The sequence below is a fragment of the Macaca nemestrina genome, chromosome 1 (assembly GCF_043159975.1).
Source record: "Macaca nemestrina isolate mMacNem1 chromosome 1, mMacNem.hap1, whole genome shotgun sequence".
NCBI classification, from domain to species: Eukaryota; Metazoa; Chordata; class Mammalia; order Primates; family Cercopithecidae; genus Macaca; species Macaca nemestrina.
The window spans coordinates 168450289-168474237 of record NC_092125.1 but is presented as its reverse complement, the minus strand read 5'-3'; the positions used below and the strand labels follow the sequence as shown (position 1 = coordinate 168474237).

The 23949-nt window shown below is 45.8% G+C and overlaps 1 protein-coding gene and 1 pseudogene across 6 annotated transcripts in view; both read left to right on the top strand.

Moving 5' to 3' along the window:
- Positions 1-1508: 1508 nt before the first annotated feature.
- The window catches only part of LOC105498458 (adenylate kinase 4), an 81476-nt gene continuing 59035 nt past the window's right edge, over positions 1509-23949 (top strand). Inside the window, exons 1-2 of one of the 6 annotated variants that reach the window (XM_071091852.1) lie at positions 1509-1645; positions 2257-2531. In XM_071091852.1, the coding sequence (XP_070947953.1) occupies positions 2387-2531 (145 nt within the window). In that variant the 5' untranslated portion in view covers positions 1509-1645; positions 2257-2386. Of the gene's footprint in view, positions 1646-2256; positions 2532-2983; positions 3121-23949 lie in introns of those variants that run through there. The other 5 variants (XM_071091863.1, XM_071091896.1, XM_071091891.1 and 2 more) reach the window with 5 other exon arrangements.
- The window catches only part of LOC139361973 (small ribosomal subunit protein uS14-like), a 37075-nt pseudogene continuing 16254 nt past the window's right edge, over positions 3129-23949 (top strand).

Sequence of the window (23949 nt, the reverse complement as noted above, 5' to 3'; positions counted from 1 at the left end):
CTGAGATTTATTTATTGATCATGTATATGGGACAGACTCTCGCCCTGTCGCCCAGGCTGGAGTGCAGTGGCGCGATCTCAGCTCACTGCAACCTCCACCTCCCAGGTTCAAGCGTTTCTCTTGCCTCAGCCTCCGGAGTAGCTGGGATTACAGGCATGCACCACCACACCTGGCTAATCATTGTGTTTTTAGTATATATGGGGTTTCACCATGTTAGGCTGGTCTCATACTCCTGGCCTCAAGTGATCGTCTGCCTCGGCCTCCCAAAGTGCTGGGATTACAGGTGTGAGCCACCGCGCCCGGCCACACTGAGACATTTTAGCGGGAGATCAGTCTATGGAACAAACGCTGGTCTGGGGTTGGTGGCCTGGGTGTGCTGTCTGGCCAATTTTGTGCGTGGAGTAAGCAGTGGGGAGAGGCGCTGGGTGTCAGGAAACTATGCCAGGCCCTGCCCTCCACCAACCCCAAAGAGCAGTCAGAAACTGAGAGGTGGTTCTTCTCCACACCATCCTACTACTTGTGTCCCTCACCTTCTCTGAGCCCTGGGTATTGGCGCTGGGAACTCTGCAGTGGATTTCCTGAAAGGCAGGTGGCCTGTGGAAGGCAGGCAGAGGAGGGGGCCTGCAGAAGGCAAAGGTGTACGGAAGGTATCTCTGCGCTCCTGCTGAAGATTTTTCACTTTATCCTGAAGGGAAGACAGTATCTGAGGCCAGGAAATAATAAAAATTGATTTTCACTTTAGCAACATTCCTGGCAACTGCACGGAAAATGGAATGGCACAGAAACTGGAGTCTTATGGGCAGTTATCCCACTAGTTGGGGTGGGAAATTAAAGGTTGTGTGTAAGGTGGGCACAGATCTAACAGAACGGGAATTGGGATATGCAGGGGAAGGTGGGTGGGGGAAGACAGACTCCATTTGGACTTGGTGAGTTATAGGTGCAGCACCAACATAATGCGCATGGAAGTCCTGGAATCATTTACCAAGAAGGTCCTGAGCACAGGTGAGTGACATCCCCTTCTTCCCTGTTCCCCAAGGCGCCTAGACTTTGGAGTCGGTCAGTCTTGGGTTTCAGCCTCCCGCTAGGACGCAATTTCTTGACCGCAGGATTCCTGTTGTTCACGGCTAGATCCCAAGCGCCTAGAATAGTTTCTGGCACACAGTAGGCACTCAACAAACATTTGCGGAATGAATCAATGAATGGATGGTCACATTCCATTCCTCGGCTGTAAACACAATGAAATCACCTAGCCGCAAACTTGGCGCACAGTAGGCGCTCATCAAGTTGTATTTTTCCCTTCCCTTGCAGTAGACCGCGGTACCCAGGCGACCGCGAAAGAGGAAAAGGGGTTTCTCTACCGCGCGTGGTCTGCACTTCGCTTCGCCCCCGCAGCCCTCGCTGGGTCGCGGGGAGCACGTGGGCCAGGCAGGCTGGGTGGGAGTGGAGGGGAGGGGAGGGGAGGGGAGGGGAGGGGAGGGGAGGGGAGGGGGCGGTGGCTAGCGGCTCGCGCGGAGCCGGTCTCCCGGGCTTACGTAAGGCGCGAGTCCCGTGCGGCCGGCCCGGGCTCCGCGACTGGGCGGGCGGAGACGGCGCCGCCCTGCAGGAACCGGGCTGGAAGCCTTTCGGAGTGCTGCCTCCAGCCAAGGTGTGTGTTTATTTCATTGCTTTTGGTGGCGAGGCGCGGGGCTCGGGCTCGTCGCGCGCCCCACGGCCGGGGAGCGCATCCGCCAACCCCGGGCGGAGGTGGGCCCCTCCGAGCGCTCGCGGGCGGTGGGCAGCGGCGGCAGCTGAGACGCCGGGGGATGTGACAGCCGCCGAGGAGGGGGCGAGACGCCGACCACACGTTTCCCACGTGCGAGGATCCGGCAGGGGCTCAGCCCCTAGGCCGCTCGGTGCGTGGGGCGGCGGGGGCTGGCTTTGAGTCACCCCCTTGTGCCAGCTTCCCCGGCTTGGCGGAGACTGGCTTGGGGATGCCCGGCCGCCCGGCCCCCTTCTCGGACGCGGCGTGGGGAGCGAGCTGCAGGAAAGGATGAAAGTGGGACTGGTCGCGCCGACCTCTGACCCCTGGAGGCCGAGTCGGCAGGGCGGGGCACGGCGCGCTCCAGCAGCTCTGCGTGGGGGCGAGGAGGTGGAGGAGGGCGAGGAGGTGGAGGAGGGCGGGGAGGTGTAGCGTGGCGCTCACTCCGCCTGCGAGTTGGTCCCGGCGCTGGGCTGAGGGGAGGGGTTGTCTTAAAAAGTCTCTCCTTCCCCCTGTAGGGGCGGTCGGCGAGTCCCAGTGCGAGCTGAGGGTGCCAGAGGTAGGGGGCCGAGAAACAAAGTTCCCGGGGCTCCCTCCGGGGCCGCGGTCGGGGCTGCGCGTTTGGCCGCCCCCCTCCTCGCGAAGGCAATGGCTTCCAAACTCCTGCGCGCGGTCATCCTCGGGCCGCCCGGCTCGGGAAAGGGCACCGTGTGCCAGAGGATCGCCCAGAACTTTGGCCTCCAGCATCTCTCCAGCGGCCACTTCTTGCGGGAGAACATCAAGGCCAACACCGGTGAGGGGCTGCGGGGACGAGGGCTGGGGGCGAGCCGCGTTGGGCTGGGGTGAGGCCCTGGAGGGACTGGGGCTCCCGGATCGCGGCGCCCTTCCCCCGCCCGCGTGTGGTCGTGCAGGCTCGTACGTGCCGGGGCGCATGCAGCTGGCGGCCGCGCGGCTTAACCGCGCCCGGGAGGAGGCCGAGACTCCAGGGGCGGCCGGTGGGAGGTGCCCGCGGCTCTTGTCTCCACCGCTCCTCCTGCCGCGAGGAAAAGCCCGAACCACCCGGGCGAGGGAACGAAAACTAGGCAGGGAAAACCCGGAGCTTCCCTCTCACGCTGCCCTCCTTAAAGCAGAGCCGCCCCCCTACCCCTTAGCCCTGGCCCCCTCCCGCGAGTCCCTAGAGAGCCGCGCGCCCCCTCCCGCGGCAGCCCAGAGGCGGAGCGCCGCCCACCTGTGGCAGTCGGGCGGGGCTGCGCGCCGGGGAACCTGTGGCGCCGGCGGGCTAGCAACCTTGCGCCTCTCCAGCCCCTCCACGCAGCCTCGGGGCTCGGGGCAGAGCCCTGGGTGGCTTTGAAAGGCCTGTCTGTTCGCTGTCGCCTTCTAAGGTAAACTCTTCCCAGCAACTTCCCCTCCTCCCGAAGCCGCCGGGCCTGGACGTCAGGAGACTCGGAGGAGACTCGTTCTGATAAATTACATTTTGAATGCAGCTTTTCTGGAAATGGCTTCTTGAGCTGCCTCCCTTGGCTTGAGATGCCTCCTTTGGCCGGCGTGGTGAACTTGGGGATATAGATCGCCTGATTTCTTAGTCTGACGGTGTTGAGTGCGTCCCTTTCCCCCTCTCCTCCCACTCCACGTTCACACCAGTTCCAAAAGAATTGGCGTTAAAGGGCGAGAGGTAGCGGTTGTGCTGCTGCGAGGCTCTTAACCCTTTTGGGATGGAGATACTGGTAATTAGCAACTCCTTTATTAAAAGTTGTTCTTCCCAGCGGGGGTCCTTTACTGTCGCTGCAGTTCCCTAGGGTGTCCAGGGTGGTTATTGCCCATCATGGACTAATTATCCGGGGATCTACATTTCAGAAGCACAGAGTGGTTTGAAAAGGAAGGTGGAGGACAGTACCGGAAAACAAAATGAAAGCTTAAAAGCAAGGAATTAAGTATCTGCCGAGTTTTATTCCCGACCTCTTAAGCAGGTTGAAAAAGCGGGCTTTTGCAGGAAAACTCTTCCCCCACCCCTATGTCTCAAAAGGAAGAATTATGTGTACCAGATTACACTTGAGTTTTCTTTTGTGGGTATTGTTACCTCAAGTGCGCCTATTTTGATTATGATACATTCAAATGCATTTTATTCTTGGAATGCTGCATTTGGAACGCGGTTGAGGGGAGAGCGGCCTGAGAGGGAAAGCTGGCTCTCATCCTAAGGGTTTTGTGTTTAGGTTGGGCTTCTTCATGATAGCATGGAGTCAGTGAAGGAAGACAGCGAGGAGAGATGAGCCCATTCCATAATTCTCTGCATCTGACTAGGTGACTTGTTTCCTTCTATGAGCCCATTCTATAGTTCTCTGTACCTTACTTGGTGACTTGTTTCCTTCTGGAATGAAGGGCTTCACACTGTCCATCCTGGGGCTGGACTCAAAGCGCTTTCCATTTTTAAAGAGTGTGATGGGAAGTGGCTTATTTCTGCACTTTCTTAGGGGCTTTGAAAATTTTCCATTTGCTCTTTTCCCTTGTTCTCTCTCTCTCTCTCTCTCCAACTTTCCTCTGTTCTAAATTTTAGTTTCCATTCTCTTTCAAATGCCTTCATTTCCTCCCCAGTGTTCATCCCTGGAGTGAGAAGTGACTATGAAATGTTTAGATTTTCTTTTTTCTGTTGGGAATCAAGCAGTTTTTTGCATGAGCCAATTAAGAAAAAAACTTTATCAAAGAAAGAAGAAAAATAAAGGACAGCAATTTGTTTTGAAAATGGCTTGTTTCTAGTGGACTTTCGGGTTATCGGATTATTTTTCTCTCTCAGAAGGTCTGAGAATCTTATAGGCTTACTGCCTGGTAAATAAAACATTCCATTCCACGGTATTTTTCTGTCTGTTACCTGCTGTTTGCTTTTAGCTAATTTCCTGGTGGGAAGCACAACCACCCTTCTGTATGTACCCTTTATAATGGAAGGTTTGGAGGAGACGATGAAGCACAACAAAACCCAGGAAATAAAAACCCAGGAAATAAAAACCCAGGAAATAAAACCGTGTAGGAATTTGAATTGGAAAGTAGCTCCAGCCTGGATTTGGGCACACTCTTGTCTACATGGCTTTCCTCCTCCTGCAGCCTGGTAAAAAGCTGCTCTTTCAGGAAAGGGCCATTCTGATGTCATTGCTTCTTGGAAGTCTTCCCTCACCTCCTCTGGCAGAATTAATCTCTTTCCTCTGCACATTTTTTTTTTTTTTTTGAGACGAATCTCGTTCTCTCACCCAGGCCGGAGTGCAGTGGCGCTATCTCGGCTCACTGCAACCTCCACCTCCCGGGTTGAAGTGATTCTTTTGCTTCAGCCTCCCAAGTAGCTGGGATTACAGGCGTCTGCCGCCACGCCCAGCTAATTTTTGTATTTTTTGTAGAGATAGGGTTTCACCATCTCTACGAAGGTTTGAGGCCAGGCTGGTCACGAACTCGGGACCTTAGATGATCCACCCGTCTTGGCCTCCCAAAGTGCTGGGATTACAGATGTGAGCCACCGCACCTGGCCTTCTCTGTACATACCTTATTGATTCTAATGTTGCAGTCACATATCATGCAGTGTAAAAATGCCTGTCTCTCACCCAGTAAGATATCTGCTGAGTGACTCTTGCGTGTCAGTGTTCTAGGTGCTGGGGACAATAGCATTGTTTAAGATAATTTTGTGCCTCTTTTATTTTATTATTATTATTTAGAGATACGGGGTTTTGCTTTGGTGCCCTGGCTGGTCTCAAACTCTTGGCTCAGTCTCCCAAAATGTTGGGATTACAGGTATGAGCCACTGCACCTGGCCCATTCTTGGGCCTTTTGTTCTTTCTGTCTCTACCATTGCACACTTCCCACTCTGAAACTTGGAGGACAGGGATCAGGCAAAGTACCTAATGCATAAAAGGAGCTTACCAAGTTTGTGTTAAAGGCCTGGGTCACAAATTCTAGACAGTACATCTTAATCCAGAAGTCAAGCCACCTATAGCATGGAGTCCATTTTGTTTAATTAGCTCTGATTTATGGTAAAAGTTTGTACTTAATATGGATCTGAGATTAGCTTCATGATAGCTGTCACCCATTGGCCCTTCCTGCACTGCCTAAAGTGGTATAGGCTGAGGCTTATCAGATACCTCATTTGAAGAGTCACCCCCATATCTTTGGCTCAGATTTTCTTTAGCACACTGCAAGAGTAAATAGAAGGGAAAGTTCTCTTAGATTGTCAGGAGTTGGGTCTTACACTCTGTCATAAGGAATATTAGCTTTTCTCTGTGTATGTGTATGCACATGTATGTATGAGTACACACACACACGGACTGGCACTTTATTGAGTGAGTCCCATTATAAATTCTGATCAAATTCTGATATTTAATGATAGATTCTTTTATTGGGTCATATCTAAAGGATATGCAAATCTTGTTTTAAAGGTTGGAGAAATAGTGATATTTTTTAAAACCACGTTATACTGGATCTGCTATCTCAAGTGCAGGAAAACTGGCACATCTCCGTTTGGAAGCATCTTGGACTTCATTGAGATAAAAGATGTTAAGGAACAAACCTGTTTCTGCGCACGCGCGCTCTCTCTCTCTCTCTCTCTCTCTCTCTATATATTTTTTGAGACGGAGTCTCGCTCTGTCACCCAGGCTGGAGTGTAGTGGCACAATCTCGGCTCACTGCAACCTCCGCCTCCCAGGTTCAAGCAATTCTTCTGCCTCAGCCTCCTGAGTAGCTGGGAACTACAGGCACGCACCACCACGCATGGCTATTTTTGTATTTTTAGTGGAGATGGGGTTTCACCATATTGGCCAGGCTGGGCTTGAACTCCTGACCTCGTGATCTGCCTGCGTCAGCCTCCCAAAGTGCTGGGATTACAGGCGTGAGCCACCGCATCCGGCCTCTGCTCTCAATATTAACTGCAGCTCTTGCTGGAGTTTTGCTGATGGGACTAGCATTTCAAGTTAGTCTATGGGCTGAGAGCCTCTTTTTGAAAAAGATGGCCTAGTTCAGAGGGCTCAGGGTTTTTTTGGTGCTCATTAAGTATAAATGTGTGTCTTATGTAAGAGGGAAAACTTCTGAGAACTGGAAGATAGAAACATTTTATTAGAGAGACTTGAGAGCCAGAGTCTAACAATGTATCTAAAACAGGTTTCAATAGTTATCCTTTTTATAGATCATACAGAGTCTTGGCTTATTACAGGGTTTCTAGAGTATATTCTATTCCATTTCCCCTCATAGCTTGGTGAGACTCAGGAAGTAGCACAGGTCAAGCAAGGATCTGACTGGTTTTGAGACCACTTCATATACACTTATTATTATTGCTTTTTTGGTTTCTTTGTTTGAGGATTTTCACACGTATTTGAAGAACACTATTTGTGACTTGAGTAAGGCATTCTGTGACAGTAAGTCTGCCTTAGCCACATGCACAGTGAATCTTTGCACATCCTTCCAGTGGGATTTTTTTTCTTTTGTTTTGAGGCATAGTTTCACTCTGTGACCTAGGCTAGAGTGCAGTGGCATGAACAGGGCTCACTGCGGCCTTGACTTCCCGGGCTCAAGCGATTGTCTTACCTCAGCCCCTTAAGTAGCTGGGGCTACAGGCATGCGCCACCATGCCCAGATAATTTTGTATTTTTTTTTGTAGAGATATGGTTTCTACTTGTTGCCCAGGCTGGTCTTGAACCCCTTAGTTCAAGCAGTCTGCCCGCCTCGGCCTCCCAAAGTGCTGAGATTCCAGGTTGTGAGCCACCATGCTTGGCCAGGATCATTTGTTAGAAGTAGTTTTCTTCTGATCAAAGTCATGCCTTGTACAAAATTTAGAAAATTGTTTTAAAACGGTAGAAGAAATGGAAGCAGTAAGTAAAAAATTACCCTTAATTCCTTAAGGGTAATTGAAGCTAGTAAATTAAAGGCGCCTGTCTTAGGTTGTGTGTTTAGGGAAGGCGTCTCCAGGAGGTGAATGTCCTTATTCATACTATAGAGAATGAGCTTGTGATGATTAGGAAGAGAGTGTTTCAGGAAGAAGGAACAGCAAGTGCAAAGGCCCTAAGGTGGGAATTAGCATAGCGTGTTTGAGGAACGGAAAGAAGTGGCAGTATGTTTGGAGCGTAGCAGGCAGAAGGGATGTGGAAGTAGGTCAGCTCAGGTCAGAGAGACGAGCAGGTGCCAGATCAGGTAGAGCCTGGAGGATCCTGGTAAAGATTGGATTTTATTCCAAGGGCACTGGAAAGACAAGGAAGGGTTTTACATAGGACAATGACGTGAAAAGATTTACTTTCTAAAAGTTGATCTTTTGCCTGCTGTGTGGAGAGGTGAGGAAAAGGGAGACCAGTATGGATGAGGAGAGTGGCCTGTGTTTGGAACTTGTTGGTGGCAAAGGAAGAGAGAAATAAAGGGGTTTGAGATATGCACGAAGGCAGAGCTGACTGGAATAATGAATTGGTTGTGAGAGGTGATGGAGAGAAAGAAGTCTACAGTGAATCCTAGGATTTTGCCCTGAGCTCCTGCCTGGGTGAATGTGCTATAGGGTTGAATGAACTAGAATGTGGCTAACCAATCTTTTTGGAACAGCACATGCGTGGGCTAGCGCCTTCCTTTTACCTCGTTGCACTCCTGAGAGCAAGATGGGTCACCAGCAGCTGTACTGGAGCCACCCCTGAAAATTCAGCCAGGGTTCTCACTCTTGTCATGTCTGTTCAAACCGGCACGGTCTGATCCAGAAATATGGCCTTAATACGTGCTGCCAGTGTTTCTGTCAGTACGCGAAGGATATCAGCTTTATTAAATTGGACTAAATAGTCTTCCTTCAAAGGATTATCCAAGGCATCTACCCAATAAAAAACCATGATGGTTCTTTGTACATCAACATTTAAACAAATAATGCTCTTACAAATGTCATTGTGTACAAATCACTGGACAAATACACTTTCTTTGGGATAGGTTTCTGGGAATAAAACTACTGGCCAAAATAGAACTTAAATCATAGTGATAATTTTTTTTTTTTTTTAAAAGACGTAGTCTTGCTCTTGTTGCCCAGGCTGGAGTGCAATGGCGCGATTTTTGGCTCACTACAACCTCTGCCTCTCGGGTTCAAGCAATTCTCCTGACTCAGCCTCCCAAATAGCTGGGATTACAGGCGCCCACCACCATGCCTGGCTAATTTTTGTATTTTTAGTAGAGACGGGGTTTCACCATGTTGGCCAGGCTGGTCTCAAACTCCTGACCTAGGTGATCCGCCTGCCTTGGCCTCCCACAGTGCTAGGATTACAGGCTGAGCCACCACACCTGGCCGACATAGGGAGAGTTTTAAACGTAGCTTACAAATATTCACTCAAGTTCTTGGTAGTTTATAGGTGCTACTTTATTTGTGTACTTTTTGGCTTAGTAAGTGTTTCAGTTAGGCCAGGAGTTCGAGACCAGCCTGGCCAACATGGCGAAACTCTGTCTCTACTAAAATACAAAAATTAGCTGGGCTTGGTGGCACGCGCCTATAGTCCCAGCTACTTGGGAGGCTGAGGCAGGAGAATCGCTTGTATCCAGGAGGCAGAGGTTGCAGTGAGCTGAGATTGCACCACTGTACTCCAGCCTAGGCAGCAGAGCAAGCTCTGTCTCAAAAAGTAGATAAAAAAATAAAATGAAAAATATTTTATTTAGGTATAGATATACTTCATACATATATAAACTGATTTTCTGATTATAGAAATAGTATGTATAAGTTAGCAAAAGTTTAGAAAGATGAAAACAATCACTTGTAATTTACCAACTGGAAGGAAAAGTTATTGCTAATACTTATTTTTTTTTTTAGATGGAGTCTCGCTCTGTTGCCCAGGCTAGAGTACAGTGGCACGATCTTGGCTCTTGGCTCAGTGCAACCTCCACCTCCTGGGTTCAAGTGATTCTCTTGCCTCAGCCTCCCAAGTAGCTGGGATTACGGGCACATGCCACCACGCCTGGCTTAATTTTTTGTATTTTTAGTAGAGACAGAGTTTCACCATATTGGCCAGGCTGGTCTCGAACTCCTGACCTCAAGTCATCTGCCCACCTCGGCTTCCCAAAGTGCTGGCATTACAGGCGGTTGAGCCACCATCCATGGTGCTAATACTTTTATATACAGTATATCCTTCTAGACTTTTTCAGGAATACACACATACACATACATTTTGAGTTACATTATTATTGCATTGTATTATAGTATTACTGTTTTGAAAATTGCTTGCTTTAACAATGTATCATCTAATATTTTCCAATTCTGTTAAATACTGTTTTTTAATGTGAGTTAGATACTTATGTACAATTCCAATGTTCATATATAATTTGTTATTCCATTTTTAATTTTGAAAATGTAATACAGGTACATGCAGATTGTAAAATTTTCAAATAGTATGCTCGGAATAGAATGGAAAGTTTCACACCCGTCCCTGACTCTTGGTTCCCCAGTTTCTCTCCACAGGGGCATCTGCTTTTAACTTTTTTTGGATGTTTATCCAAAGATTTTGTTATATATCTATAGCATTCATGTGTCATATCTATAGCATATTATAGTAGTGCCTCTTTTTTTTTTTTTTTTTGGAGGCGGAGTCTCGCTCTGTCGCCCAGGCTGGAGTGCAGTGGCGCGATCTTGGCTCACTGCAAGCTCCGCCTCCCGGGTTCCCGCCATTCTCCTGCCTCAGCCTCCCGAGTAGCTGGGACTACAGGCGCCGCCACCACGCCCGGCTAATTTTTTTGTATTTTTAGTGGAGACGGGGTTTCATTGTGTTAGCCAGGATGGTCTCGATCTCCTGACCTCGTGATCCGCCCGTCTCGGCCTCCCAAAGTGCTGGGATTACAGGCTTGAGCCACCGCGCCCGGCCGTGCCTCTTTTTTTTTAATGTACACATTCATTCTTTCTATTACACTTAAGATTAGATATTGGTTTCCATCAGCATGTATCAGTTTATTCTTTTAAAAAGATATCTGCATTCTCTTTTATTGTACAGATATATCGTAGTTTGAAATCACACATTTAAATATTGAGAACCAAAGAAGCTTTGTTTATGTGGGTTATACATATAGATGTTAAATGTATTTGAAATTAAAATTGAGAAAATTTGCTGGCTGTGGGGGCTCATGCCTGTAATCCCAGCACTTTGGGAGGCTGAGGCGGGTGGATCACGAAGTCAGGAGTTTGAGACCAGCCTGACCAACATGGTGAAACCCTGTCTCTACTAAAAATACAAAAATTAGCCGGGTGTGGTGGCACGCACCTGTAATCTCAGCTGCTCTGGAGGCTGAGGAGGGAGAATTACCTGAACCCAAGAGGCAGAGGTTGCAGTGAGTCAAGATAGCACCACTGCATTCCAGCCTGGACCACAGGGCGAGACTGTGTCTCAAAAAAAAAAAAAAAGAAAATTGAGAAAATTAAAAAATATTAATTCATCAAAAACAATAATAAATCCACTGTATGTTAACAGATTTCTGTGAAAATTAACTATTTTCCAAAATGAAATCTAATGAGAAAAGTGCTGTTGTTTTTGCACATTTGCAATTTTTTTTTTTTTTTTTTTTGAGATGGAGTCTCGCTCTGTCGCCCAGGCTGGAGTGCAGTGGCCAGATCTCAGCTCACTGCAAGCTCTGCCTCCTGGGTTTACGCCATTCTTCTGCCTCAGCCTCCTGAGTAGCTGGAACTACAGGCACCCGCCACCTCGCCCGGACGTGGTTTCACTGTGTTAGCCAGGATGGTCTCGATCTCCTGACCTCGTGATCCGCCCGTCTCTGCCTCCCAAAGTGCTGGGATTACAGGCTTGAGCCACTGCGCCTGGCCTACATTTGCAAATCTTTCTGGCCTAATAGAATAAAACTTTATTCTCATATCTAGTTCTTCATTCGGTCTTTGGTGCTATGCTGTTTTGGTTAAAGTATTTGAAGAATATCCGGTTTTATACACATGTAATTAAAGGGGAACTCATGGACCCCTGAAAAGGTCTCATGGACTCACAGGAGTCCTGGAACCACAATTTCATCAGTCCGCTGTTGATTGGAATTTAGGTTATTTATAGTCATTCGATATACAGAGTGTGCTGCACTGAATGTCCTGGTAAATGTGTCTTTCAACAAATGTTTGAGTGCCAGGCAATCTTGGCTTGTGGGATGCAAAGAGGTGAAACAAGGTCTGTTCCCTGAAGGAGCTGCTGTTTTTTGGTGGAGACAGGCAGTCAGACAGGCAGGCAAACAAGAAGAAAATAACCCAGTAGGGCCGGGTGTGGTGGTTCATGTCTGTAATCCCAGTGCTTTGGGAGGCTGAGGCTGCAGGATTACTAAAGACCAAGCAAGTGTCCAAGACCAGCTTGGATAACATAGCGAGACCTCATCTTTACTAAAAAATAGTGTAAGAAAATTAGCTGGGTGTGGTTGTGCGCTTCCGTAGTCTCAGCTACTCAGGACGTTGAGGCAGGAGGATCACTTGAGCCCAAGAGGCTGAGGTTGAAGTGATCTGTGATCATGCCAGTGCACTCCAGCCTGTGCAACAGAGCAAGACCCTGTCTCGGAGAAAAAAAAAATTAATTGAGGCTGCAAGATGTGCATGTTTACAGAAGAGGCAGCTAACCCAGCATTTAGGAGGAGATGAGATTTGGGAAGGCTTTTTAGGGGAGGCGATTCCCGAGTTGAGTTTTGACAAATGAGTACAGCTACAAAAAGATGGCGTGGTCATTGTCATAGCGTACCTGAAACTCCTCTTCTGGAGGAGTTTATGGTCCACAAGACGTCCTTGCTTTTATGGCTTGGCCTTACTTTTTCTATTATCATGTTAGTCCGCATCCATCTCTAATGATGTTGTCAAAGGAAAGGGTTATCATGCCTGCCCCATATCACCTTTCCAGCCCTCATTACTTGTGTTTGCCTTTAAGATATACATAAACATAGTGGCGTTATAGTATATGCATTTAAATTTCGGCTTTTAACTTCTGGAACTGAAGGATGGCAAACAATCCTGAAACTAGTAAATTGGGCTTCAAACTGTTAACTGTAAATTCACCCATTCTGAAGGGCATGTTGAATTACCTGTTCCCTTCAAAATCTACCAAGTAAATTGTTAAATCGTATTAGATTATGCTAGTTGGCTGTTTAACAATCTGTATTGGTACATATTGTGAGGTTTAAGGACTTGGAAATTTTGTAAATTTTTTGGATGATGTACTTTCACAATGGACAATGGATCAGACATCTCAACCGTGTATTTTTCTTTAGCAAACTAGATTTTTTCTTTTTTCTTTGAGACGGAGCTTCACTCTGTTGCCCAGGCTGAAGTACAGTGGTGTGATCTTGGCTCACTGCAATCTCTGCCTCCTGGGTTCGAGTGATTATTGTGCCTCAGCCTTCTGAGTAGTTGGGACTACAGGGTCCTGCCACCATGACCTGCTAAGTTTTTTTTTTTTTTGCATTTTTAGTAGAGATGGGGTTTCACCATGTTCGCCAGGCTGGTCTTGAACTCCTGACCTCAGGTGATCTGCCTGCCTCGGCCTCCCAAAGTGCTGGGATTACAGGTGTGAGCCACCGTACCCGGCCCAAACCAATTTTTTTTCAAAAAGCTTGAGTAGATAATAGAGGCTTTTGGATTACTCTTGTGTATTTTACTCCCTCCATTTGATGTTTAAGCTCTCAGGTTGACCTTTGAGACATAGTACAAAAGGTCTTGTTTGTATAGCTTCATGTAGTTGAATTTAAATGGTTGATGTTATATTTTAACAGTCTCTAAGTTCTGAGAGTTTTTGTACTAGTTAAACAACAGATCCAGCAGCAAGCATCCCTTACTTAGCCAGACAGATAATACTGAAATAATGCAGAGTCATTCTTGTTTATCATCTAGCTTCCAAGAAGCTAGAAATCAACTATTTTCTGATCTTCAGCACCTTTTGTCTGGGCAGCAGTAACCTGTGACCCTGGCATTTTATAATTCTTGTGACTTGGTCATAACCAACATTTGCAGTGGGCGAAGCAACTGCCAGGCCCTGGACTGACTAATGAATACATATTATCTCTAATTCCCACACAGTTCTCCAGAGCAGTTGTTGTTATATCATTTGCTTTACAAATAAGTAAATGGCCTCAGAAAGGTTGAGTAACTAACTTGGTCAGGTGCAGTGGCTCATGCCTGTAATCCCAGCACTTTGGGAGGCCGAGGCGGATGGATCACTTGAGCCCAGGAGTTCGAGACCAGCCTGGGCAACACGGCAAAAGCCTGTCTCTACAAAAAATAACCAGAGTTAGCCAGTGTGTGTGGTGGCGCATGCCTATAGTCCCACCTACTTGGGAGACTGAGGTGGGAGGATTGCCTGAGCCCAGAAGGCTACAGTGAGTCTATAGTGAGGCTACAGTGAACTGTGTTTGAGCCACTGCACCCCAATCTGGGCAACGGAGCGAAACCCTGTCTCAAAAAGAAAAGAAAAGTTGACTGAGCGTGGTGGCTCACACCTGTTATCCCAGCACTTTGGGAGGCCGAGACGGGCGGATCACGAGGTCAGGAATTTGAGACCAGCCTAGCCAATAGGGTGAAACCCCATCTCTACTAAAAATACAAAAATTAGCTGGGCATGGTGGTGTGCACCTGTAGTCCCAGCTACTCGAGAGGCTGAGGCACAAGAATCGCTTGAACCCAGAAGGCGGAGGTTGCAGTGAGCCAAGATCATGCCATTGCACTCCAGCCTGGGCAACAGAGCGAGACTGTCTCAAAAAAAAAAAAAAAAAAAGAGTTGAGTGACTTACCCTAAGTCAAACAGCTTTCCACACACAAACCTCCAGAGCAGTTGTTATATCATTTACTTACAAACAGGTATGTGGCTCAGAAATGTTGAGTAACTTGTCCTAGGTCGAACAGCTAGTTAAAGAGAAACTAGCATTCAAACCTGGGGCTCCATAGTTAGGATTAAACTTCTTCCCATTATGTTGTGCTGACATCTGAGTACTCTAGAAACTAGTGAAATACTGGTCTTATAAATACCATGTAGAGACAGTATGTCTTTGTCTGTTTGTGCGGCTATAACAAAATACCTGAGATCGAGTAATTTATAAACAACAGAAATGTATTTCTCACAGTTCTGGAGGCTGGGATTTCCAAGATGAAGGTGCTGGCAGGCTTGGTGTCTAGTAAGGCCTGTTGACTGCTTCCGAGGTTGCACCTTGAACTTTGTATTCTCACATGGCAGAAAGGATGGAAGGGGAAAAGGGCCAAAGGCCACATTAAGCTTCTTTGATTTTATTTTTAATTTTCTAATTTTTAAAATTTTCAGCTAGAGACAGGTTCTCACTTTGTTGGCCAGGCTGCTTTTGAGCTCCTATACTCAAGCAGTTCTCCTGCCTCAGACTCCCAAGGTGATGAAGCCTCTTTATAAGACACAAGGCTTAATTTATTGTTTTTGTGTGGTTTTTTTTGGAGATGAGGTCTTGCTCTGTTGCCCAGGCTAGAGTGGAGTGGTGCAATATTGGCTCACTGCAGCCTGGAACTCCTGGGCTCAAGCAGTACTCTTGTCTTAGCCTCCAGAGTTGCAGGGACTACAGGCGCGTGCCACCATACCTGGCTAATTTTTAAATTTTTGGTAGAGATGAGATCTCCCTATATTGCCCAGGCTGGTCTTGAATTTCTGGCCTCAAGTGATCTGCCTGCACCAGCTTCTCAGAATGCTGGAATCACAGGCGTGAGCCACTACACTACAGGGGAGGAGCCCTCATGACCACTTAAAGGCCTCACCTCTTAATACTATCACATCGGTTATTAAGTTTTAGCATGTGAATCTGGGGGGCACGTTCAGACCATAGCACCATGGATAGCAGGGAACAAGTATGCCGAGGCTCAGAAGGCCCTTTAAGGGTAGGGTAGAAGGATGTACTTTTTGTTATTGTTGTTCTGTCCCTAAAACATTAAAAAAAAAAAACCTGAAAAAGGAAGCACTGACTTCCTGCCATAATAAAAAGGACCAAAGGAGGTCAAAAATAGAAGCCATTTGTGTTGTGAGGAGGTAGAAATTGCTTTTCATCATAATGGTAAGAGTTCAGGAATAATGCCTGAACTTGGTGTTATTTTATTATTCATTTGTCCCATTTGTCACATGTCCCAGCGTTAGGTATGGGGAGGCTGGCAAAAAAGTAAAACTTGTTCTCTGTCCTTGAGGTCCTGACAGTCTAGGGTTTGAGCTCTAAGTTCTACATTATGTTCCCAGAAGGCATGGCGGTGCGCGCGCATGCATGCAGGTAGAGCATGGGCGTCATAGACAAGGCAGCAAGGAGTGCTTTGTTCACATGTACCTTTTGCCTGTAATGCCTTTCACACTTCTTTAATCTCTCCTCTCATTGCTTCCATGAAGCCTTTCCACACCTGTTGTAGCTACAGGTCATTTTCTTCTCTAAAATTCTTATACCCATTGGTACCTTTAATTTGTTATTCATTATCTTTTATAAGATGTTCTATTTCATAATTTCAGTTATTGTCTGTTGCCATTTGAATAGAAAATTTTTTTCATGACGGTTCAGTTCAACTAATGTTTTAATAGGCTGTAATGAGAGGAGAGGAGACAGAAAAAATAAGACACCTCATATACCTTATGTCTTGTACCTGATATCTTCTGGAAGTACTCTAAAGAAAATAAGATAAAGAAAATAAAGAAAATAAAGAGTGGGAAGACTACTTGTGATTGTGAAGTTAGAGACCTCTTTGAGGAGGTAGTATTTAAGCTGAGCTCTGAATAAGGGTAGGAGTCAGGCATGTGAAGATTTGGTAGCAGGTGGGGCACAGTGGTTCACGCCTGTAATCCCAGCACTTTGAGAGGCTGAGGCAGAAGGATCACTTGGGGCTAGGAGTTTGAGACCAGCCTGGGTAACAGTGAGACCCCGTCTCTATGGAAAATAAAAATAAAGTTAGCTGGACGTGGTGGTGCAGGCCTGTAGTCCCAGCTACTGGGAGGCTGAGGTGGATCACTTGTGCCCAGGAGGTGGAGGCTGCAGTGAGCTATGGTCACACCACCGCACTCTAGCCTGGGCGATAGAGTGAGAACTGTCTTAAACAAAAAGATTTGAGGCGGCAGAAACAGTATGTGGAAAGAGCCTAATATAGGAGTGAACTCAGTAAGTGGAGAGGAGCGGGGAGGAGGCTGGTGTCTCGAGCATTTTAAGTGGGGAGGAGATGGTAGAAGTGGAGACTGTATGTAGGGCCTTGAGGCATGGCCAGGAGTTTGGGCTTCATTGTAACTGGGTGAGAATCCATGGAAGGTTTTTAGGTTGTTACTTTTATTTATTTTTTATATGTAACAGCTATACTGAATGTAACATTTGCATACAGTAAAATTTATTCTTTAAAAGTGTACAAATCAGGGCCGGGTGTGGTGGCTCACTCCTATAATCCCAGCACTTTGGGAGGCCGAGGTGGGCGGATCATGAGATCAGGAGATTGAGACCATCCTGGCCAACATGGTGAAACCCTGACTCTACTTAAAAAAAAAAAAAGTGTACAAATCAGAGGTTTTTCTGTATTTTACAGAGTTGTAAAACCATCACCACTATCTAATTTCGTAACATTTTTATTTCCCCAGAAAGAAACTGTGTACCCATTAGCAGTCACTCCCCATTTCCCTCTTGCCCCAGCCCCAGGCAATTACTACTCTAGTTCTGTTTGTTTGTATGGATTTGCCTATTCTGGATAGTTGTATGTTAATATATGTGACTTTTTGTGTCTGGCTGCTTAGCATGTTTTCAAGGTGTATCTATATTGTAGTATGTATCAGTACTTTATTCACTTTTATTGTCAAATAATTTATTGAATGGGTATACCACATTTTGTTTATCCATTCATTCGTTAATGGACACTTGGGTTGTTTCCTGCTATGGGACGTTTGTATGTAAGTTTTTGTGTGGATGTAAATGTTCATTTCTCTTGGGTATATACCTAAGAATAGAATACAGGTTCATCTGGTAACTCTATGTTTAATAGTTTGTGGAAGTGCCAAACTGTTATCCAAAGCAGCTGCATCATTTTACCTTCTCACCAGCAATGAATGAAGGTTCCAGTTTCTTCTCATCATTGTCAACTTTTACCTTCTGATAAAACAAAAACTTCAGCCAAGTTTAATTGAGCAATGAATGAGTCACGAATCGGGCAGCCCTCAGAATCACAGCAGATTCATAGAGACTCCAGCACAGCCACATGGTGGAAGAAGATTTACAGACAAAAAAAGAGAAATGACTACAGAAATCGGAAGTGAGATACAGAATGGCTGGATTGGTTACAGCTCGGCGTTTGCCTTATTTGAACACAGTTAGAACACTCAGCAGTGTATGAGTGGTTGGAGTATGGTCACTGGGATTGGCCAAGACTCAGCTATTGTTACAGGCGCATACTCCTAAGTTAGGTTTTTAGTCTTATCTACCTAAGCCATGTTGCAGTTTGTCCGCAAGTGTAACCTCCCAATGGGCTCACCTTGCCTGCTGCCTAGACAGAGCTGATTTATCAAGACAGGAATTGCAGTGGAGAAAGAGTAATTCACGCAGACCTGGCTGTATGGGAGACTGGAGTTTTATTATTACTCAAATCAGTCTCCCTGAGCATTCAAGGATCAGAGTTTTTAAAGATAATTTGGCGGGTGGGGCTTGGGAAGTGGGAAGTGCTGATTAGTCAGTTGGAGATGGAATCATAGGGGGTCAAAGTGAGGTTTTCTTGCTGTCTTCTGTTCCTGGGTGGGATGGCAGAACTTGTTGAGCCAGATTATGGGTCTGGGTGGTGTCACCTGATCCACTGAGTACAGGATCTCCAAAATATCTCAAGAACTGATCTTAGATTTTACAGAATGATGTTATCCCCAGGAGCAATTTGGGGAGGTTTGGACTCTTGGAGCCAGAGGCTGCATGACCCCTAAACTGTAATTTCTAATCTTGTAGCTAATTTGTTAGTCTTGCAAAGGCAGACTGGTCCCCAGGCAAGAAGGGGGTCTTTTCGGGAAAGGGCTGTTATCAATTTTGTTTCAGAGTCAAACCCATGTACTGAATTCCTTCCCAAAGTTAGTTTGGCCTACACCCAGGAATGAACGAGGGCAGCTTAAAGGTTAGAAGCAAGATGGAGTCGGTTAGGTCTGATTTCTTTCCCTGTCATAATTTCCTCAGTTATAATTTTGCAAAGGCGGTTTCACAAGGACTCAAATACAGAAGTATGGAGTCCTTCTCAGGTCATATTTTGCTTGCTTTAACCACCCCTCACTCCCTCCCTCCCTTTCTCTCTCTTTCGATTTTAACTACCCTGTTGAGTATAAAGTGGTATTTCATTGTGGCTTTGATTTGTATTTGTCTGAGGACTAACAATGCTGAACTTCTTTTCATATGCTTACTGACCATTTGCATATCTTCTTTGGAGAAGTTCCATTCAAATCCTTTGCCCATTTTAATTGGCTCATTTGTCTCCTTATTGAATTCTTTATATATTCTGGATACAAGTCACTTATCAGATACATGATTTACAAATATTTTCTCTTATCCTGTTTCACTTTCTTGATGGCTCCCTTGAGAGCACAAGTTTTTGATTTTGATGAAGTCCAGTTGATCTGTTTTTTCTTTTGTTGCTTATGCTTTTGGTGTCATAGCTAAGACACCATTGCCTAATCCACAGTGTAGCCATTGTTTTTAAACATGGGACTGACATCTGACTCACATTTTGAATAGATCACTCAGGCTATTTGGAAACTGGGGTTGAAAGTTCTACTGTGAAACTAGGGAGAACAGTTAAGAGGCTGTCAGTATTGGCAGACAAATGGGAGACTTTAAACTTATTAAGCACTTGTAAAATCAGTCTATTCCAAAAGCATTTTGTTAATCAGAGTAAGAAATGGCCTCTGCCTTCAACAATTTGCAAGATAAAAATACACCTAATTAATTATTTTATAAAGCAAATTATATTGAGTGCTATAAAAATAGGAATGAAAACACTTTTTTAAGAACAGTAGAGGGAAGAGTTACTTGTATGAACTTTTATTAAGTTCATTTAAAAAACCTCTAGTGTCTAACATACAGTGCTTAATAGTTGTTTGTTACACCTCTGGACAGAAGAATTAGAGGGCTTTGGGAAAGATGGCGTTAGAACTGAGCCTTGAAGGATGGGCCAGGTAGTAGTAGGTGGAAACATGTGAAAGCAGGGTATTTTTTAATGTAGGGATCATGTCTGTGAGTAGACAGTTAAAATTAAGGCAACTTTGTGAGGTGAGATGACACACACCACACCTGTAGTCCCAGCTACTTGGGAGGCTGAGGCAGCAGGATCACTTGAGCTCAGGAGTTCAAGGCTGTAGTGCATGATGATCCTGCCTGTGAATAGCCACTGCATTCCAGTCTAGGCAACACAGGGAGATCCCATGTCTGGGGGAAAAAAAAAAAAGGAACCTTCATTGAAACCTAGAGTTGGAGGAATTATAGACAAGAAGCTGGAAATGCCCCTTGGGGCTTACATGTAATTCCAGATTGAGTTCATAGTCGCTCGTGGGTGATGAATGCCTTCCTCAAACTCCTTTTGGTGGCTGTTTTTTGTAGCAGAGTGTGAAGTGGATTGTAGTGGGGGGAAACTGAAGCACAGCTAAGATGGTGCCACAACAGTTTAGATGGGGTCTAAACTGTAACAGTAATGGATAAAAGGGGATGTGAGAGGAGTGGGGGTAGTGATGGCAGTGTCTGATAGGACTGTAGGAGAATGGTGGGTGGGGCAGAGCCAAGTGCTGCCTTTTGAAGGGGTGAACTTGAATGACTGTGCTGGGAAAGTGGTCCCATTTAACACAAGGACGGCAGTCCAGGCAGTCCAGGCAGTCCAGGCGTGAAGAGGATAATGAGCTTAACATACCTGTGAGAAGTTTCAGGTGGAGGTATCTGATGGCCTTTGGCACAGCAAATGGTAGGCACAGGGAGTTAGCTATATGCTGTAGAGAAAATATAGGTGGACTTTAGAGGCAGGCATAACTCTGGCTCTACCTTTTCCTGGGGGGAAGTTAATTAAACTTGATTCCTGAGGGTCAGATGGGGTTGTCTGTGTGAAATGCCTGGCAAGTAGGGGACTTTTCTCTATTGTTTGTTCCCTTCTTTTCTGGAGTCCTAATGCTTTGATTTCATTTATAATCTTCCTTAGTGAATGTGGAGCTTTGAATGGAAGCACTAGCACAATCCAGTGAGATTTAAGCTGTGTGTGCGTGTGTGTGCGCTTGCGTGTGTGTGTGTACCACCCAGCAGAGGCTACACTTGCTCACTGTTTATAAACCCCCTATTAGTTGTGCTGTCCTTCTGTTTTCCCTTGTACTTCTCTTGTGTTCAGTCTTGTCCAAACAAAAATATTTGCATTAAAGTTATGTGTATTCCTCTTTTGGAAGACTCCTTGAATCCATAATTGCTTTTTAAAATTTTTTTGAAACAGTCTTGCTTTATCTCCCAGGCTGAAGGAATACAGTGGTGTGATCAAGGCTCACTGCAGCTTCAACCTCCCAGACTCCAGCAATCCTCCCACCCCAGCCTCCCGTGTAGCCGAAACTACAGGTGCTCAACACCACACCACCAATTTTAAAGTTCTTTTGAAGACGGGGTCTCACTGTGTTGCCCAAACTGGTCTTGAACCTCTGGACTCAAGCAGTTCTCCTACCTTGGCCTCTCACAGTGTTGGGATTACAGGTGTGAGCCACTGGGGCTGGCCATACTTCCTTTTTACAAATTGTGTCATCTTGGCCAGTGTGGTGGCTCGCTCCTGTAATCCTAGCACTTTGGGAGGCCCAGGTGGGCGGATCACTTGAGGTCAGGAGCTCGAGACCAACCCGGCCAACATGGCGAAACCCTGTCTCTACTAAAAATACAAAAATTAGGTGTGGTGGCTTGCGCTTTTAGTCTCAGCTACTCAGGGGGCTGAGGCAGGAAAATCACTTGAACCTGAAACCGGAAGTTGTAGGGAGCCAAGATCAGACCACTGCACTCCAGCCTGGGTGACAGAGCAAGACTCTGTCTTAAAAAACAAAAACAGAAACAAATTATGTCATCGTTAAGAGGGGCAGTTTTCTAAGTTTTCCTGTTGGTCTAATCGGATGGATTTTTTTTCAGGGCCTTTTAATGTGCTGGGCTGCTGATATATCTGATTCAACTCCTGGTCTGCCTGGTCTGCTTTGTTTTTTGAACTCAGCTGCTTCTGTTTTTTTTCTTTTGCATGACTGTGGTAGAACAGCCAATGTAGTTTACAAGAGAGCTATAAAATATTGATTGCATGTATGAGTACAGTTTCCCAGTTTTCTTAAATGGTAACTATAAATACTGTCTCAGGATATAATTTTGTTTTTCCAAAAGGGAAATAGTTTTTTTTTTTTTGTTTGTTTGTTTTTTTTACTTGTGTTACTTTAGTGGCTTAGTTTAGAAAACAAAATCAAGGATCTAGCTTGGAGCACGAAAAAAATGCAAGATCTCCTTTCCGTGGAGCTCAGAGTTCTGTTTTGGTTTTCTAGGGTTCTTAGAGACTAAACACTATGCATAACAATGAATGTGTTAATTTTAATGATTTGTTCCATTTCTTAATGTCTTAGAATTGGAAGGGATTTTAAGTCATTCTGTCCAAGTGGCCATTCTGTGCTGGATCCCTTCTATAGCAGCTGACAGCTAACTCGCCTTCTCTGGAAACAGGCTCTTTCATTGCTGGACAGGTCTAATTGTTGGAAGATTTTTTTTCCCCTTATACTGAGATGAAAGCCAGCTCCTTGAAACTGTCATCCATAAACTGTCATCCATTTGTCCAACTTCAGTCTTTTGTTGTCACATAAATTAAATCCACTAGCTCTTCAGATAATTGAAAATAGTTGCTAGGCAGCACTTCTCTGACTTAAGTTGTCTTTTTTTCCACCAAGGAAAATGGCCCCAGTTCTCTCTACCATTCTTCCCATATCATTTCTAATTCTTTTTCAGCCTTTCACCATGACCCTTTTAAACTGCAGTGGCCACCACTAACAACTGGTTAAGTGTGGTAGAACCACTGTAGTAGCTTTAGCAGGTTACTCTGCATTTTTTTTTTTTTTTTTTTTTTTTGAGACAGAGTTTTACTCTTGTTGCCCAGGCTGGAGTGCAATGGTGTGATCTCAGCTTACTGCAGCCTCCGCCTCCCAGGTTCAAGCTATTCTCCTGCCTCAGCCTCCCAAGTAGCTGGGCTTGCAAGCATGTGCCACCATGCCCAGCTAGTTTTGTGTTTTTAGTAGAGATGAGGTTTTACCATGTTGATCAATCTGGTCTTGAACTCCTGACTTCAGGTGATTCACCCGCCTCGGCCTCCCAAAGTGCTGGGATTACAGGTGTGAGTCACTATGCCTGGCCCTGCATATTCTTTTTGTTTGTTTTTGTAAAGATGAGGGTCTCTGTTGTGTTATCTAGGTGGGTCTTGAACTCCTGGCCTCAGGTGATCCCTCCCCCTTAGGCTCCCAAAGTGCTGAGATTATAGGTACCAGCCACCATACTCACCACACCCAGCCACCACACCCAGCCTGCTCTCCATATTCTATTCTCTTTCTAAATAAACACATTATTTGGAAAGTACTTCTGAACATTGTCCTGCAGGCCACACTCTAGCTCAGTTAGTCTCAAAAGCCTACCTACCGTATTTGAGGGTGCATACCAGGGCTGTCTCAGAACCTACCAGCTACTCCAGGACTCAAATCTGTAGTTCTGTCCCTTTGAGTCTGGCCAGAGATTTTCTCCCTTGGCTTATGCTGAAGAATAAGATGGCTATCTAAAATCAATGGCAGGACAAAAATGCTGGGAGCATGGTGGAAATAACACTTAGCTTAGGCCAGGTATAGTGGCCCACGGCTGTAATCCCAGCTCTTTGGCAGGCTGAGGTGGGAGGACCACTTGAGGCCAGGACTTCTGAGACCAGCCTGGGCAATGTAGCAAGACCCTGTGTCTACAAAAATAAAAACAGCCGGCTGTGGTGGTGTACCCCTGCAGTCCCAGCTACTAGGGTGGATGAGATGGGAGGATTGCCTGAACCCAGGAGTTCAAGGATACAGTGAGCTATGATTGCGCCACTGTACCCCAGCCTGGTTGGCAGAGTGAGAACTTGTCTCAAAAAAAAAAAAAGAGAAAAGAAAAACTTAGCCTAAATATTGCAAGATACTGTTCAGCAGTGAACAACTCATGACTGAATTTCCCCAAATTATCTTTAATTATAGTTAATTTGGATTGTTTCCACATATCTGGATTTTCTAAAATCCAGAACTGTATTGATT